The 14,344-nt window shown below is 40.0% G+C and overlaps 1 protein-coding gene across 1 annotated transcript in view; it reads left to right on the top strand.

Moving 5' to 3' along the window:
- Window positions 1-14,344, top strand: part of LOC147035219 (extracellular calcium-sensing receptor-like) — an 83,896-nt gene continuing 69,552 nt past the window's right edge. The window contains exons 1-3 of the mRNA XM_085864343.1: window positions 1-234; window positions 351-624; window positions 9,308-9,634. Of these exons, the coding sequence (XP_085720469.1) occupies window positions 1-234; window positions 351-624; window positions 9,308-9,634 (835 nt within the window). The remainder of the gene's footprint in view (window positions 235-350; window positions 625-9,307; window positions 9,635-14,344) is intronic.

The following is a 14,344-nucleotide window of genomic DNA, read 5'->3' as shown; positions in this document are numbered from 1 at the left end:
ATGTTCTCTAAAGATGTCACACTCTTTAACAATATCACACTAGGTTATGACGTATTTGACACCTGCTTTGCAACAGCAAAGGTTTTAGAGAATAGCTTTAAGTTTTTGGAAAAAAATCTCATGTCATGTGAAGCTTCAAAGAATCCATGTTCACCCAATATAATAATTGGACCATTTGCTTCAGAAGTTGCAAAGTTTATGAGTCCTTTTTTCAACATTTTTTCCATCCCACAGGTACATTTTTGCTTTTAAAATACAATTTGAATTTTTAAAGGCATTGGGAAGATTGAATGGCAAAATTTATTTTTGGAAACACTTCCTTAATCTTGGATTTACCGTTTCTGTTTAAGGTGGCTTATGGCTCTTCCTGCAAGTGCTTTTCGAACAAGAAGGAATTTCCAAACTTCATGCGCACTTATCCGAGTGACAGTAACCAAGCAAATGCTCTTTCCAGCTTGGTAAAACACTTTGGGTGGACATATCTTGGCACCCTTGGTGTGGATGATGAATATGGTAGAAACGTGATTGCACAATTCATAAACGAGGTAGAAAAAGAAGGGGTCTGTATTGCTTTCCGAGAATCCTTCATACAAAATGAGAAAGCAATGCTGAAGGAACATGTTGGTAAGAAATCAGGAAAGGTGAAAGAATGTATACATCCCTAAACCTATTCCATTACGAAAATAAATGATGATGACACACCATTTTGTGTTACTACACTCAGACAAATTGTATCGTTGAAAACCATTTATTCATTGGCCAGGCGTTTTTTTTAGACCAAAAGCTATTTTATTCCATACAAGGGTCTTGTCTCATGAAGGAACTAAATGACAATTCATGGTAGCAGACTTACATGTAGATTAAAGAAGTAATGTTGTAGGTGAAGTCTTGTGTTGACCTGTATCAACACGCAGGTTGAACAGTGGATAAAAGCAACAGGACATTGATTGAAGTATGCTCACCGCCATGGGAAGCAAGGAGAAGCTGACATTTCAGAAGGTTTGAACTTTCTAGCCAAAGATGTCGATTCTCCTTCCCATGGAGGTAAACATACCTCAATAAACATTCTTTTGATTTTGGCCAGTAAATAACACTAAAATAAGAAACAATGGAGCAGAGAGAAAAAATAATGTGAAAGAATCAGCAAATGTTGAAGAGATCATTGATGTGCATGAGGTGCATACTGGGAAACCAATTTGAACGATGAATTGAGAAGGAAGACAATTCCAATGAAGACAGAGACACAATTCCACAATCAACAATTGGGAGACAAATTACTGCAGGTGGAAGGCAACCAGCATCGATTTTGGTAGGGTATGTAGGTGAGGGGTTCTTGAGGGACACTTGCAACCTGGCTTGGATAGGATAGGATAGGAGATGGCAGAGATGGGGGAGGGGAGGAGCAAGGTGAGATGTAAGCTTGTATAAAATTGAGTCCACCAACTAGCTTGGAGAGTGATAGTCCCTGAGAATCCAACTCCAGTCTTGAGTTGCCAATGATGCGGAAGGTCTTGTTTTCAACCATGTCAAGAGGAGCAATGTGGGAAGCAGGAGCACCAGCTTTACAGAGTCCCACCCATGTAGTACACCTGAAGTGGAGAGCCAAACAACATGGAGCTTTTATGAAAGCCTTATGCACCTTGATGAGCTCAGTGGGACTCAGCAATTGCTTAGCTCTAGAATTAGAGAGAATCCTGACATGGTGACAAGCCTTTGATGCCAGGTTGGACATATGATTCTCCATCAAAAATATATGGCAGATAGTTAGGCCAAGGAGTTAGCAGCACTGCAACTCTTCCAGTGACTGTTCAGAAAAATTGTTTGGATAGTTTGAATACTGATCCTTGTGATGAAACGGTGTAAGGCGAATGACTTTTTAATATTGAACATCCTCTTCAAAGTAGTTGACCAGTGTCTTGTCTTATCCAGGTCTGATGAAAATGATTCAGGCCTTTTACAAGTGTGATGTACCATTCCGCACAGGGTACAGTCATAAGCAATACATAAAGTTGTTTTTCAAGAAAATCAGATAAATCTATCATGGAGTATGGTCATACTCCATATGGAGGGATGATGCAGGAAAAAGATGGCTGCCCATTCAAATGTCCATTCAATGATCGGCTGAAAAATGACTGTAGAGTGAAGTCATAAGCATTTAAAAGCCATACCTTTTATTCTCGAGAGTTTTCTGAACTACCAGACTTAAAAAGACACCAGAACACACCACTAAATCACCACATTGAGATATCGCTAAAATGCCAATTTATATTTCTTCCTCTGATACAGGTATTAAAACAATTTAATAACAGATCGTGGGGCAGATAACAGCAATTTTTGAGAGGAATCGTGCAAATGATGATACAAGCATCAGATTTGGCATATTTGTTCTCCATGAGATTCTAATCAAATCTGCCTGATTGGCCATTTGAAAATTCAAATTTTGAAAAATTTGAAAGAAAAAAAAAAAACTTCAAAAAAGTCAAGATCACGAATCACTGTTGGATGCTGGCTGAGATTGGTGAATGTTGCAGAAACATCATCAAAGACGTTCCAAGTCTGCCATGCAGTTTTCTTCCCTTTACCGCGGAAGGCAGACACGACGTCACATCCAGTGAACGCATGGAAGTATGGGATCCCTCTAGCTTTCTCAGGCGCCATTGAAGAAACTACCTCATGGACTGGAATCCATCGCGCCTTGGCTCCTTGGCCAAAGGCAATCCACATGTTCTCAAGACCTAGTTCCTGTAAAGATGTCAGTACAGATATTGCTATGACTCGTACGTCCGTGTCATTCGCCTTAATGATAATGGACTTGCTACCATCCGTCGTTGCATCCCTGGCATGTACAAATATTCGAGTGTCAGAATCTTCATGACAACATGGAGACACAGCATCCAGTGACTTCCTTGTGCTGCTAATGGCATCTTCTCCTGTTGTGACAATGACTGTGCTTGTCGTGTGTGCTTCACACATCTTTTCCGCAAGGAAGTGAAACAGCTCAGTCTTGTTGCTGTCATCTCGAAGAAAGCTTCTCCAGTTACTTGGGGTCTTACTGGTTCCTGTCACTGTTCTTCTGATTCCTTGCCCCCTTTTCGACCTTGCCTCGGACTTCAGACTTGACTTCTTGTACACATCGAACACGACGTCCACCTTCTTGTACGTGGTACCATAGGATTCCACCTTTGGGATGATGTCTTCTTTAGCATAGTCATCAAATATCTTTGAAGTGCATGGAGGTAGGGCATTGATAAGTGCTGAGCCATCAATGATGACAGCATCTCCCCTTGGTTCTCAGTCTGGGATGTTCACTTGCTTGCACTTCAAGAATTTCAGCCAGCTGTGACTTCAAATTCTTTTGGTTTTTTTTTTTCTTCAAATTTTTCAAAATTTGGATTTTCAAATGGCCAATCGGGCAGATTTGATCAGAAAGCCCTGCAGAACAGAAATGCAAAATTTGATGCTTGTATCATAATTTGCACGATTTTTCTACTATCTACTACACCAAGAGATGGATTTAATCCATACCAAAATAACAAAATATCTAAAACATTCAGCATTTTATTCTTTTTTAAAAACGATAATCACATCGTTTTGCAGATGTGGCAATCCACATTGTGGACTAAACCAAAAGCCAGGATTGAGGGGAAGGGTTGGGGGGAGAAGGGTAGAATGTACCATAAGCCTAATTTAATAACATGGATGGATTTAATCCATACCAATATACATATATATATATATATATATATATATATATATATATATATATATATATATATATATATATATATATATATATATATATATATATATATATATATATATATATATGTATATATATATATATATATATATATATATATATATATATATATATATATATATAGCCTGGTGTTGGCGCAGTGGTTAGGGCAGCGGCTTGGGATCCAAAAGGTCCTGAGTTCAAGCCCCGTTGGGCCACTGAATTAATACAGCAGGGGGTTGACTCAGCCTGTCATCCTTCCGAGGTCGGCGAAATGAGTACCAGTGTACTGGGCCAGTGTATACCCTGGTTAAAATAGCTGTACCATATCCCTGTGTCGTAAGAGGCGACCAGGGTTGCGTCAGGAAGGGCATCCGGCGTAAAACATGTGCCAAATCACGATGCGGATAATACGGATGATCCGCTGTGGCGACCCCTAACGGGAGCAGCCGAAAGAAGAAGATATATATATATATATATATATATATATATATATATATATATATATATATATATATATATATATATATATATATATATATATATATAACATGAAGCATTTATTACTTTAAAAATTGCAGAAACAAGGAAAAAAGAAGACATTTATAAAAATATAAAAAATGGATGAAAATTTCAAAAAAACAACCAAACAAGGTAGGAATGACGCCATTTTACGATGCCTTAATGAGACACCACAATAATGGAATACCATCACGTCATCTTTTGACATTTTACTTTTGTTGTGGGATTGTGATGGATGAAGAAAAAGAATAATAATGAAGAAGAATAATTAGAATGATACCACAATCCTCTTCTGGTTAAGCAGCACAATATATTTTGACGTTGTTCCATCACAATCCTACAACAAAAGTAAAATTTCAAAAGACATCATGATGCCCAACCAGAAGAGGAGTGTGGTGTTGTATTGTGGCATCGGAATGTGGTGTCATTCCCACTTTAGTTGGTGTTTTGAGATTTCATCCCTCTATGTTTTTACATTTTTTTCATGTTTTTTTTTTCTTGTAATAATAAATGTCAGTGTGTCAGTCAGTGTGTGTGTCTCCTCCATAACTCTAAAACTATGAAACCCAGCAGCTTGAAACTTTACATGCATACGAAGTGAACTCCAAGAAAGTGCATGAGTAAAAACTGGGTGTTAGCGTTAATGTAAACACCCCTTTTGAAGATAATGAATGGCCTTATTTAATTATCCTTTATCAAGACCCATCCTTGGTCACCTTGCTGTCCCTTGCTTGGGTCTTAATTCGCCATTTTTTGGTCCGCTCAACAATGCCTTGACTTTGAACAGGCCACGACGGGGTCTTGATGATGAAGTTGTTTTTTTCACTTTCCTCATTCTTGTCATTGAATGCCTGATTATCACATCTACGAATCTCTGGATATATCACAATGCTTATAAATTCCCATAGAGGTCAGCGTTCATGGCTTTATTTCATTTCTCCTACCGTGAGCTCCCTCGTGTTTAGCATTTCTACACCTATTTTCTGTGCACTTGTGTTACTTTTATAGTGGAGTATTTACTCTCTCTCTCTCTCTCTCTCTCTCTCTCTCTCTCTCTCTCTCTCTCTCTCTCTCTCTCTCTCTCTCTCTCTCTCTCTCTCTCTCTCTCTCTCTCTCTCTCTCTCTCTCTCTCTCTCTCTCTCTCTCTTTTCTCTCTCTCTCTCTCTTTTTCTCTCTCTCTCTCTCTTTTTTCTCTCTCTCTCTCTCTCTTTTCTCTCTCTCTCTCTCTCTCTTTTCTCTCTCTCTCTCTCTCTCTCTCTCTCTCTCTTTTTCTCTCTCTCTCTCTCTCTTTTTCTCTCTCTCTCTCTCTCTCTTTTTCTCTCTTTCTCTCTCACACTGTTTGTGTTCACCCAAGGCTTTCACCTTTTCTCCCGGAAAGGCTTACCATCATGCCATCTTCCTGACAAGGCCTTCGGCATACATTTGCAGTCCTCACAGACTTGCTTGCTTCCTTCAGTCATTGCTCACAGAATGCCATGTTGGAATTCAATAGTAGCCAGAAATTACGACAATTACAATGTATATACAGTAAATAGGATAGCCTGGTGTTGGCCCAGTGGTTAGAGCAGTGGCTTGGGACCCAAAAGGTCCTGAATTCAAGCCCTGTTGGGATACTGAATTAATATATGTATGTATATTGTATAAATGTATATATATATATATATATATATATATGTATAAATGTATATATATATATATATATATATATATATATATATATATATATATATATATATATATATATATATGTAGATATAAACCAAGTCGAAAACACCAGGGGGTTGACTCAGCCTGCCATCCTTCCAAGGTCAGCGAAATGACTACCAGTTGTACTGGGCCCGGTGTATGCCCCGGTTAGAATAGGTGTACCATATCCCTGTGTGTCGTAAGAGGCGACCAGGGTTGCGTCAGGAAGGGCATCCGGCGTAAAAACCTATGCCAAATCATTATGCGGACAACAAAACGAATTTCCATACCGGATCGGTCGAGGCCCGGGTTACCAACGACGGCCACCGGTACCGGTGGTCAGCAGGGTACCAGTGGAAATTGTGATACTGCTGGGCGAAGGAGGAGAAGGAGACGGGGAAGGCGAGTCCGGAGGCAGTGGGAGAGGGGGAAGGGTAGAAGTGTACAGGTGAGAGTTGGAACTCTGAATGTTGGGACGATGACTGGCAAAGGGCGAGAGTTGGCTGATATGATGGAGAGAAGAAAGGTGGACAAACTGTGTGTACAAGAGACCAAGTGGATGGGGAGTAAGGCTAGGAGCATTGGAGGTGGTTTCAAACTGTTCTACCATGGTGTGGATGGGAGGAGAAATGGTGTCGGGGTAATCCTGAAGGAAGATCATGTCAAGAGGGTATTTGAGGTGAGGAGAGTGTCTGACCGAGTGATGAGTGTGAAGTTGGAAATTGAAGGGGTGATGATGAATGTCATTAGTGCATATGCCTCACATATGGGGTGTGAGATGCAGTACACAGACGATTTCTGGAGTGTTAGATGAAGTGGTGGAGAGTGTATCCAAGGATGAAAGAGTGGTGATTGGAGCAGATTTCAATGGGCATGTTGGGGAAGGAATAAAGAGGATGAGCAGGTGATGGGTAGGTACGGTCTCAACAAGAGAAATGTGGAAGGGCAAATGGTGGTCGAGTTTGCAAAAAGAATGGAAATGGCAGTGGTAAATACGTATTTCAAGAAGAAGGAGGAACACAGGGTGACATACAAGAGTGGAGGAAAGTGCACACAGGTGGATTACATCTTAAGGAGAAGATGCAACCTGAAAGGGATTAGTGACTGTAAGCTGGTGGCAGGGGACAGTGTAGCTCGACAGCATCGATTGGTGGTCTGTAGGATGACTTTAGAGGTGAGGTTGAGGAAGAGAGTGGGGGCTGAACCAAGGACCAGATGGTGGAAGCTGAAGGAGGAAGACTGTTGCATGAAATTTAGGGAGGAGGTGAGACAGGCATTGGATGGTGGTAAAGATGGGTGGGATGATTGTGCAACTACAGCAGAAGTGGTGAGGGAGATAGCGAGGTAGGTACTTGGTGTGACATCTGGACAGAGGAAGGAAGATAAGGAGACTTGGTGGTGGAACGAGGAAGTACAGGAAAGTATAAGGAAGAAGGGGTTGGCGAAAAGGAAGTGGGATAGTCAGAGAGATGAAGAAAGTAGGCAGGAGTACAAGGAGTGGTGGCAAAATGCAAAAAGAGAGGTGGTACAGGCCAAGGAAAAGGCATCTGACGAGCTGTATGAGAAGTTGGATACAAAAGAAGGGGAAAAGGATTTGTACCGATTGGCAAGACAGAGGGACCGAGCTGGGAAGGATGTGCTGCAGGTTCGGGTGATAAAGGACGCAAATGGGAATGTGCTGACGAGTGAGGAGAGTGTGTTGAGAAGGTGGATGGAGTACTTTGAGGAGCTGATGAATGAAGAAAATGAGAGAGAGAGAGAAGGTTGGAAGAGGTGGAGATAGTGAATCTGGAAGTGGGGTGGATCAGTAAGGATGAAGTGAGGACTGCTATGAAGAAGATGAAAAGTGGAAAGGCGGTTGGCCCAGATGATATACCAGTGGAGGCATGGAAGTGCTTCGGAGAGATGGCAGTGGGGTTGTTAACCATATTGTTTAATAAAGTCTTGGAAAGTGAGAGGATGCCGGAGGAGTGGAGATTAAGTGTACTGGTTCCGATTTTCAAGAATAAGGGTGACGTGCAGAGCTGTGGAAATTACAGAGGGATAAAGTTGTTAAGCCACACCATGAAGTTGTGGGAAAGAGTAGTGGAAGCTCGGTTGAGAGGAGAGGTGACGATCTGTGAGCAGCAATATGGGTTTATGCCAGGAAAGAGCACCACTGATGCGATGTTAGCTTTGAGAATGTTGATGGAGAAGTATAGGGAAGGCCAGAAGGAGTTACATTGTGTGTTTGTGGATTTAGAGAAAGCTTATGATAGGGTGCCAAGAGAGGAGTTGTGGCATTGTACGAGGAAGTCGGGAGTGGTGGAGAAGTATGTGAGGATCGTGTAGGATATGTATGAGGACAGTGTGACAGCGGTGAGGTGTGCGGTAGGAATGACGGACCGGTTTAAGGTAAAAGTGGGATTGCACCAACGATCGACTCTGAGCCCTTTCCTGTTTGCAATGGTGATGGACAGGTTGACGGACGAGATCAGACTGGAGTCCCCATGGACTATGATGTTCGAGGATGACATCATCATCTGTAGGGAGAGTAGGGAGCAGGCTGACGCGAGCCTCAAGAGGTGGAGGTACACACTGGAGAGAAGGGGAATGATAGTCAGTCGGAGTAAGACGGAGTACATGTGCGTAAATGAGAGTGAGCATGCTGGTATGGTGCGGTTGCAAGGAGTTGAGGTGGGGAAGGTGGATGGGTTTAAATACTTGGGATCAACTGTCCAAAGTAACGGAGAGAGTGGGAGAGAAGTGAAAAAGAGGGTGCAGGCAGGATGGAGTGGTTGGAGAAGAGTTGCAGGAGTGATTTGTGACAGAAAGGTAGCTGCAAGAGTGAAGGGGAAAGTATATAAGACGGTAGTGAGACCAGCTATGTCGTATGGTTTGGAGGCGGTGGCACTAACAAAAAGACAGGAAGCAGAGCTGGAGGTGGCAGAGTTAAAGATGCTGCGATTCTCGTTGGGAGTGACGAGGATGGATAGGATAAGAAATGAGTATATTAGAGGGACAGTGCAGGTAGGACGGTTTGGAGACAAAGTGAGAGAGGCAAGATTGAGATGTTTGACATGTGCACAGGAGGGAAGCGGAGTATACCGGGAGAAGGATGTTGAAGATGGAGCCGCCAGGTAGGAGGAGAAGAGGAAGGCCAAAGAAGAGGTTCATGGATACGGTGAAGGCAGACATGTGGGTCGTTGGAGTGTCAATGGAAGATGTGGAGGATAGAGCGAAATGGAGACGGTTGATCCGCTGTGGCGACCCCTAACGGGAGCTCGCCAAAAGAAGAAGAAGAAGATACAGTAAATAGGTGCATCAATGTAAACAAATGGTCATAAAATTGTTTATTCTGTTTATGCTACTCATCCACAGGCCAAGTAATTTCTGATTCAACTGCACAAGTTATTCTTATAATCGTTCATAACAAAGATGCAATGAGCATTGGTGAACTCTTTTTGTCATACAACATTACTGAAAAACATTTGCTGGCAGGCGTTGCTTGGATGACCTCACCAATAATGAAAAGTCCACGTTATGCACGTATATTTGATGGAATCATTGGTTTAGAATTGGAACAGGGCATAGTGCCTGGCTTGCAGGATTATATTTCACGACAAGTGACAGAGATTTTGAAATACTACAGTGACAGAGCAAAAGTGTTCGGATCAATGTGCAATGTCAATCAGAAGACTCCAAAAGGTAATTACCCCACGCATGTGAAGCAAAAAACGGGGTTAAGCAATTGGTTCATGTACGTCCTGTCTGTCTTATCAGTTTATGATCATCAGTTTATGATCAAGGAACAACGGATTCAAATTGAATGTTATATTTTGAACGTGAATGGGAAGACAAGTCTTGCATTTCACTGTAACTTGGCTCAGAATTCGTCCAGATCACACATGTGCAGAGAGGAATGAGCTCATATATTTGCTCTGGTTGTCTAACTGGCAGTCAAAGAAAATTAAAAATAATTCCAAACAGGAAACTTACTGTTTTTAAGGACATCATAAGGGACCCAAACAACAGGCACAAATAAGAATGTATCATGTTAGATAAGGTGATGTAATCGACACTGAGGGAAAATGGTAGTAAAACCGGAATTAATTTAGTTATGACTTTTACAATCTTTATTTTATTGAAATTGAATTATATGTTTGAAGACTGCAGAACACAAATCGCCTGTCAAAACACTTCCAAGAACCTCCGGTTTTGCAGTAATTCAATTTAAAGCAAGTAAAAAAGACATAAAATGTCGTATCCCCCATTGTTTTAGTAATTTTGCAATGTGGAGTTAAAGGGCTAGCCCATATTTATGCACAACTGAAATGGCCGCCAATCTACCAGTCAGCCATCTTTGATGAGATCCCAAAATAAGGAGAGGGGCACGTGTATGCCAGTATGTACTATGCTTGTGTCAAGTTTGAACAAAATCTGACCATGAATGTCTGAGAAATGATTGGGGACACATTTGAGTAACAAAATGTCCACCACTCAGCCATTTTGGACATGATCTCAAAAAAAACGAATGACGTGCTTATGTAAGCCTCATTCCTTATCTGTGTGCCAAGTTTGAATAAGACCGGTAAATGCATGTCAGAGAAATGATTGAGGACATGTTTGTCACTGGTTGTTTGTTTTACAACTTAAATGGCCGCCAGTGGACCATTTTGGATCTGATGTCAGAAAAAAATGACGTGCAAATATATATATACATACGATCATATGTTGTCTTTGTGCCAAGTATGAAGAAAATCAGTTCATACGTGTCCGACATATGATTGTGGATGCACGCATGCATGCACGGACTTGAAAATTGAGACCAAATCCATAAGATCCCGTTTCAGACAAAGTCCAACAGGGGCTAAAAAACAGAGGTTCAATGGGGTGGTGTGTAATCGTGGTGTTTGGGACTCCTCCTGGAATACTTACATATCACTAAACCTATGGATTTTGTTTTAACTATCATGAAAAAAATTATTTTGTTAAAAATGAAGTAACTCTGCATGGGATATCGTGCTCTATAATCTCTCGTTCTGAATGGTTTCGAAAATAAAAACAAAAGTTTTACAAAAGGAATAATATATTAATCACTGCATTACACAGCTTTTTTTACAATATCAGGTGAGTCTAATTTATTAATGGGAGCATTGCACAGAGGAAGCACACTTTCTTTTGAGCTTTATATTCTTAGTTTAAATCTTGGCTCGATGATAAAGTGGCATATTGGTGCTTCATGTCCAGGGCGTTTCAACAAATATGTGCCATCCCTTAGATGGACGTTAAGTTGGAGACCCAGAGGCTAACATTAGTTGGTGGATGCTAAATATTCTACAGTGAATTTCGTGAAGAGTAGGTAAGTTAGTTGGCCAAGTTAAAATTTCTGATGGCGAAAGACATGTCAGGTCTGGCCAGCTGGTTCATAAAAGACTTGAGTTTGGAGCACACACACTATGAGCCATAATTTGACCCCAATTTAATGGGAAAATGGCATCAAGGGGACACAGTTTAGGGTGTGCAACATGCTTTTTTCTTTGAAAGGAAATCGATAGTCATATGAATATCAAACTATTTACATTCTATAAAGTGTGACAGCACAAGTAACAAAACCACAAACATAATTTTCAAACCCTGTCAACTGACACCTGGCTGAATCTTACATTTTTGATCTGCAAGCAGAAATTATTTTGACCAAGTAAGTTGATTCGACAGTAGCCACATATTTTCAGGTGCACTATCATGATTATAGCATCCCACTAACATTATGTATCCATTTCCTCGATTTAATGCTGTCACTAATCTGATTTGAGAAAAATGACAAAAAAAATTCAATCTGGAGAAAAGTGCTACTTCTTGGAGCATACCATGCAAAAATTTTCCAAGAGCATTAATTGTATTCACTTAGCCACACCACTCTTCCATGATGACTGAGCGTAATAGCAATTCGATGTTTACACAAATACATCCCAGCGACCTCTGCTTAAGTGTATATTTCATCAAGCACACACAAAAATTCAGCATGACATAGGCTGGTTGGGGTATTGAAAATTCCCTTCTGCTTGAATATCACAACCTTGGCATTCAAAACGAAAATTTATAAAATAAAGACAAATATGTTGGCTCCGAGCTGAGCCTCATTCTCTTTTTTTTGAGTAAAACTACAGGGATTATAACCAACAAGGGATAATCATTTGGGTTCCACATAAACTCGTCTCAGAGATTCTTACTTGTGACATGAGTAGCAGGACTTTGGGGCTTCTGGGCCACCCCAAAAATTTACAGGTAAGTGAGTGGAAAAATTATGAAAACTTATTGACTGACAACAAAATCCTCCCAATTTCCCTTGTTTTACTTCCTTTAGACCCCACTTTCAACACTTTTTTTTTTCCCCAAAATTTCGCAAAATCTTCCTCCACTTTTCACCATATTTTCACCAAAATCCCACTTTTCACCATTTCTAATCATCCTCATTTTTCATCAAAATCATCATATTTTCACGATACTCACAGTGAACCAACAAATATTTGTTCATGTTCTATTTTAGGGAATAATTTCATTTTCTTCGAACACTCATCACTGTCAAATATATTAACACACAATATAGCTGAACTTGGTTCTCAGTTTAGGTATCTTTGTTGAGCAGAGATAAAATGACAAACCTCTCTTAATGCTCTTGTCCAAGTACCTCCTGAGCTACATATCATTCTGAGATTGTAGGAGATTATTTCTCCATTGATTTCCTGACAACCATCAAATTTTTCTGTCCATTCAAGGATGTTTATTTTCTTTACATCCTTAAACTTATTTGTTTACTTTACATCCTCAAAATATTTATTCGCTAATTTGTTTTGTTAACTTTTTTTGGTTATTTCTTCAATAAGGCTAATTTGATATTCCTCACATTCATTATGTTTTCCATTTAAATACCAAGGCTGTGATTTTCTCCACTCTTTAGTTTGGGTATTACTTGATTTGATCATTTATATACCAGTAAAAGGTGGCATTGGCACATTAAAATCCCCCAACCCAATTTTTCTTCTGCATATCTTAACACGTGTATATCTTAACTCTGACATATATATATATATATATATATATATATATATATATATATATATATATATATATATATATATATATATATATATATATATATATACATACTCCACCAGTCAAAAGTTTTATAACGCTCCCATTTTTCCAGTTTTTACTGAAATTTCAGCAGTTTAATGCTTCAATGTCGTCTGAAATTAAAGCATAGAACAAATAAACAATTGCAGATAAAAAAGAAATCATGGAATCGTTTTGTTGAACAAAATTTAATCTAAAATTTTGAGGCCAACGGGCTGACCACATGCCTCGTGGTAGCAACAGGTTGATCAGTATCTCAAGGAGAGGTGGATGGGACAGGCATCTGCCTGGGGGATGACCAAACGGAAGTCCCTGGAGTACTGACGGAAAGCGGACGCTCTGATGCACTGCTCCAGCACATGCTTCCATACCTGACCAACCTGACCTATAAATACTGTATATAGTAATTCCTTACAGGATAATGTCATTCCATTTTCTTAAAGTGAGTGAACTGCATTATTAAAGTACTATTTATAATTTTGTTACATGGTGCAGTAATAATTTTCTAAAGTTGAACAATTAAAAGGCTAAACCTCAGTTACTAAACCTCAGATGATTTTTGACTCCAGGAAATCCAAACGTCATTTATCCCTAGTCGTCATCAACAATTGTGATGTTGAGACTGTTCACTGTGATAAGTATTTAGACATAATTATTTTTGATCATTTATCATGGTCAGAACACTAAATTGCTGGTCTCCAATGGAAAATAGCACATATTTTCTTTGGTAACTGAAATCATTTAGGCATTTGCCTTATTTTGATGCTTCAGTGATACATGACTTCAAAATGATTTAATCTACCACAGAATTCTCAGTGCGCATGCGCAGAAACCCCTATCAACATTGGTCATCAGAGCAGGGAATGTACATTGTGCATGACAGACAAGGATTGTAACCTACAATGGCTCATAAAGCTTCTAAAATAAGTTGAAAATACTTGGAGAAGTGCCTAAAAGGGTGTGCATCTGCACAACAAAAAATTGGAGAACTTTCTGATGAACTCACCCAAAAAGTTGATATCTTGCAGCCTGTACTGCAAAACCTCCCAATGATATGTGGCGGTGCAATGCCTGTGGATGGTGCGTTCTACACAACCTCTCCTATCATCCCTGTCGGAGAGTTGTCTTTGAACCTTGCAGGATTACCTCATGTGAACATGGCAGGCTTGGTCATTTATTTAATGGACATCCACAATTGACCAGTTGATACCATCATTCCCAACATTCAGGCAGACTTGCCTTCCCAGAGGGAGACACCATATCTGGTTTGGGTGCTTTTAA

Source organism: Eptatretus burgeri, chromosome 1, assembly GCF_056783735.1.
Source record: "Eptatretus burgeri isolate ZD-2024b chromosome 1, Ebu_testis_v1, whole genome shotgun sequence".
Classification (NCBI taxonomy): domain Eukaryota; kingdom Metazoa; phylum Chordata; class Myxini; order Myxiniformes; family Myxinidae; genus Eptatretus; species Eptatretus burgeri.
This window is presented reverse-complemented; position numbering and strand designations above follow the sequence as displayed.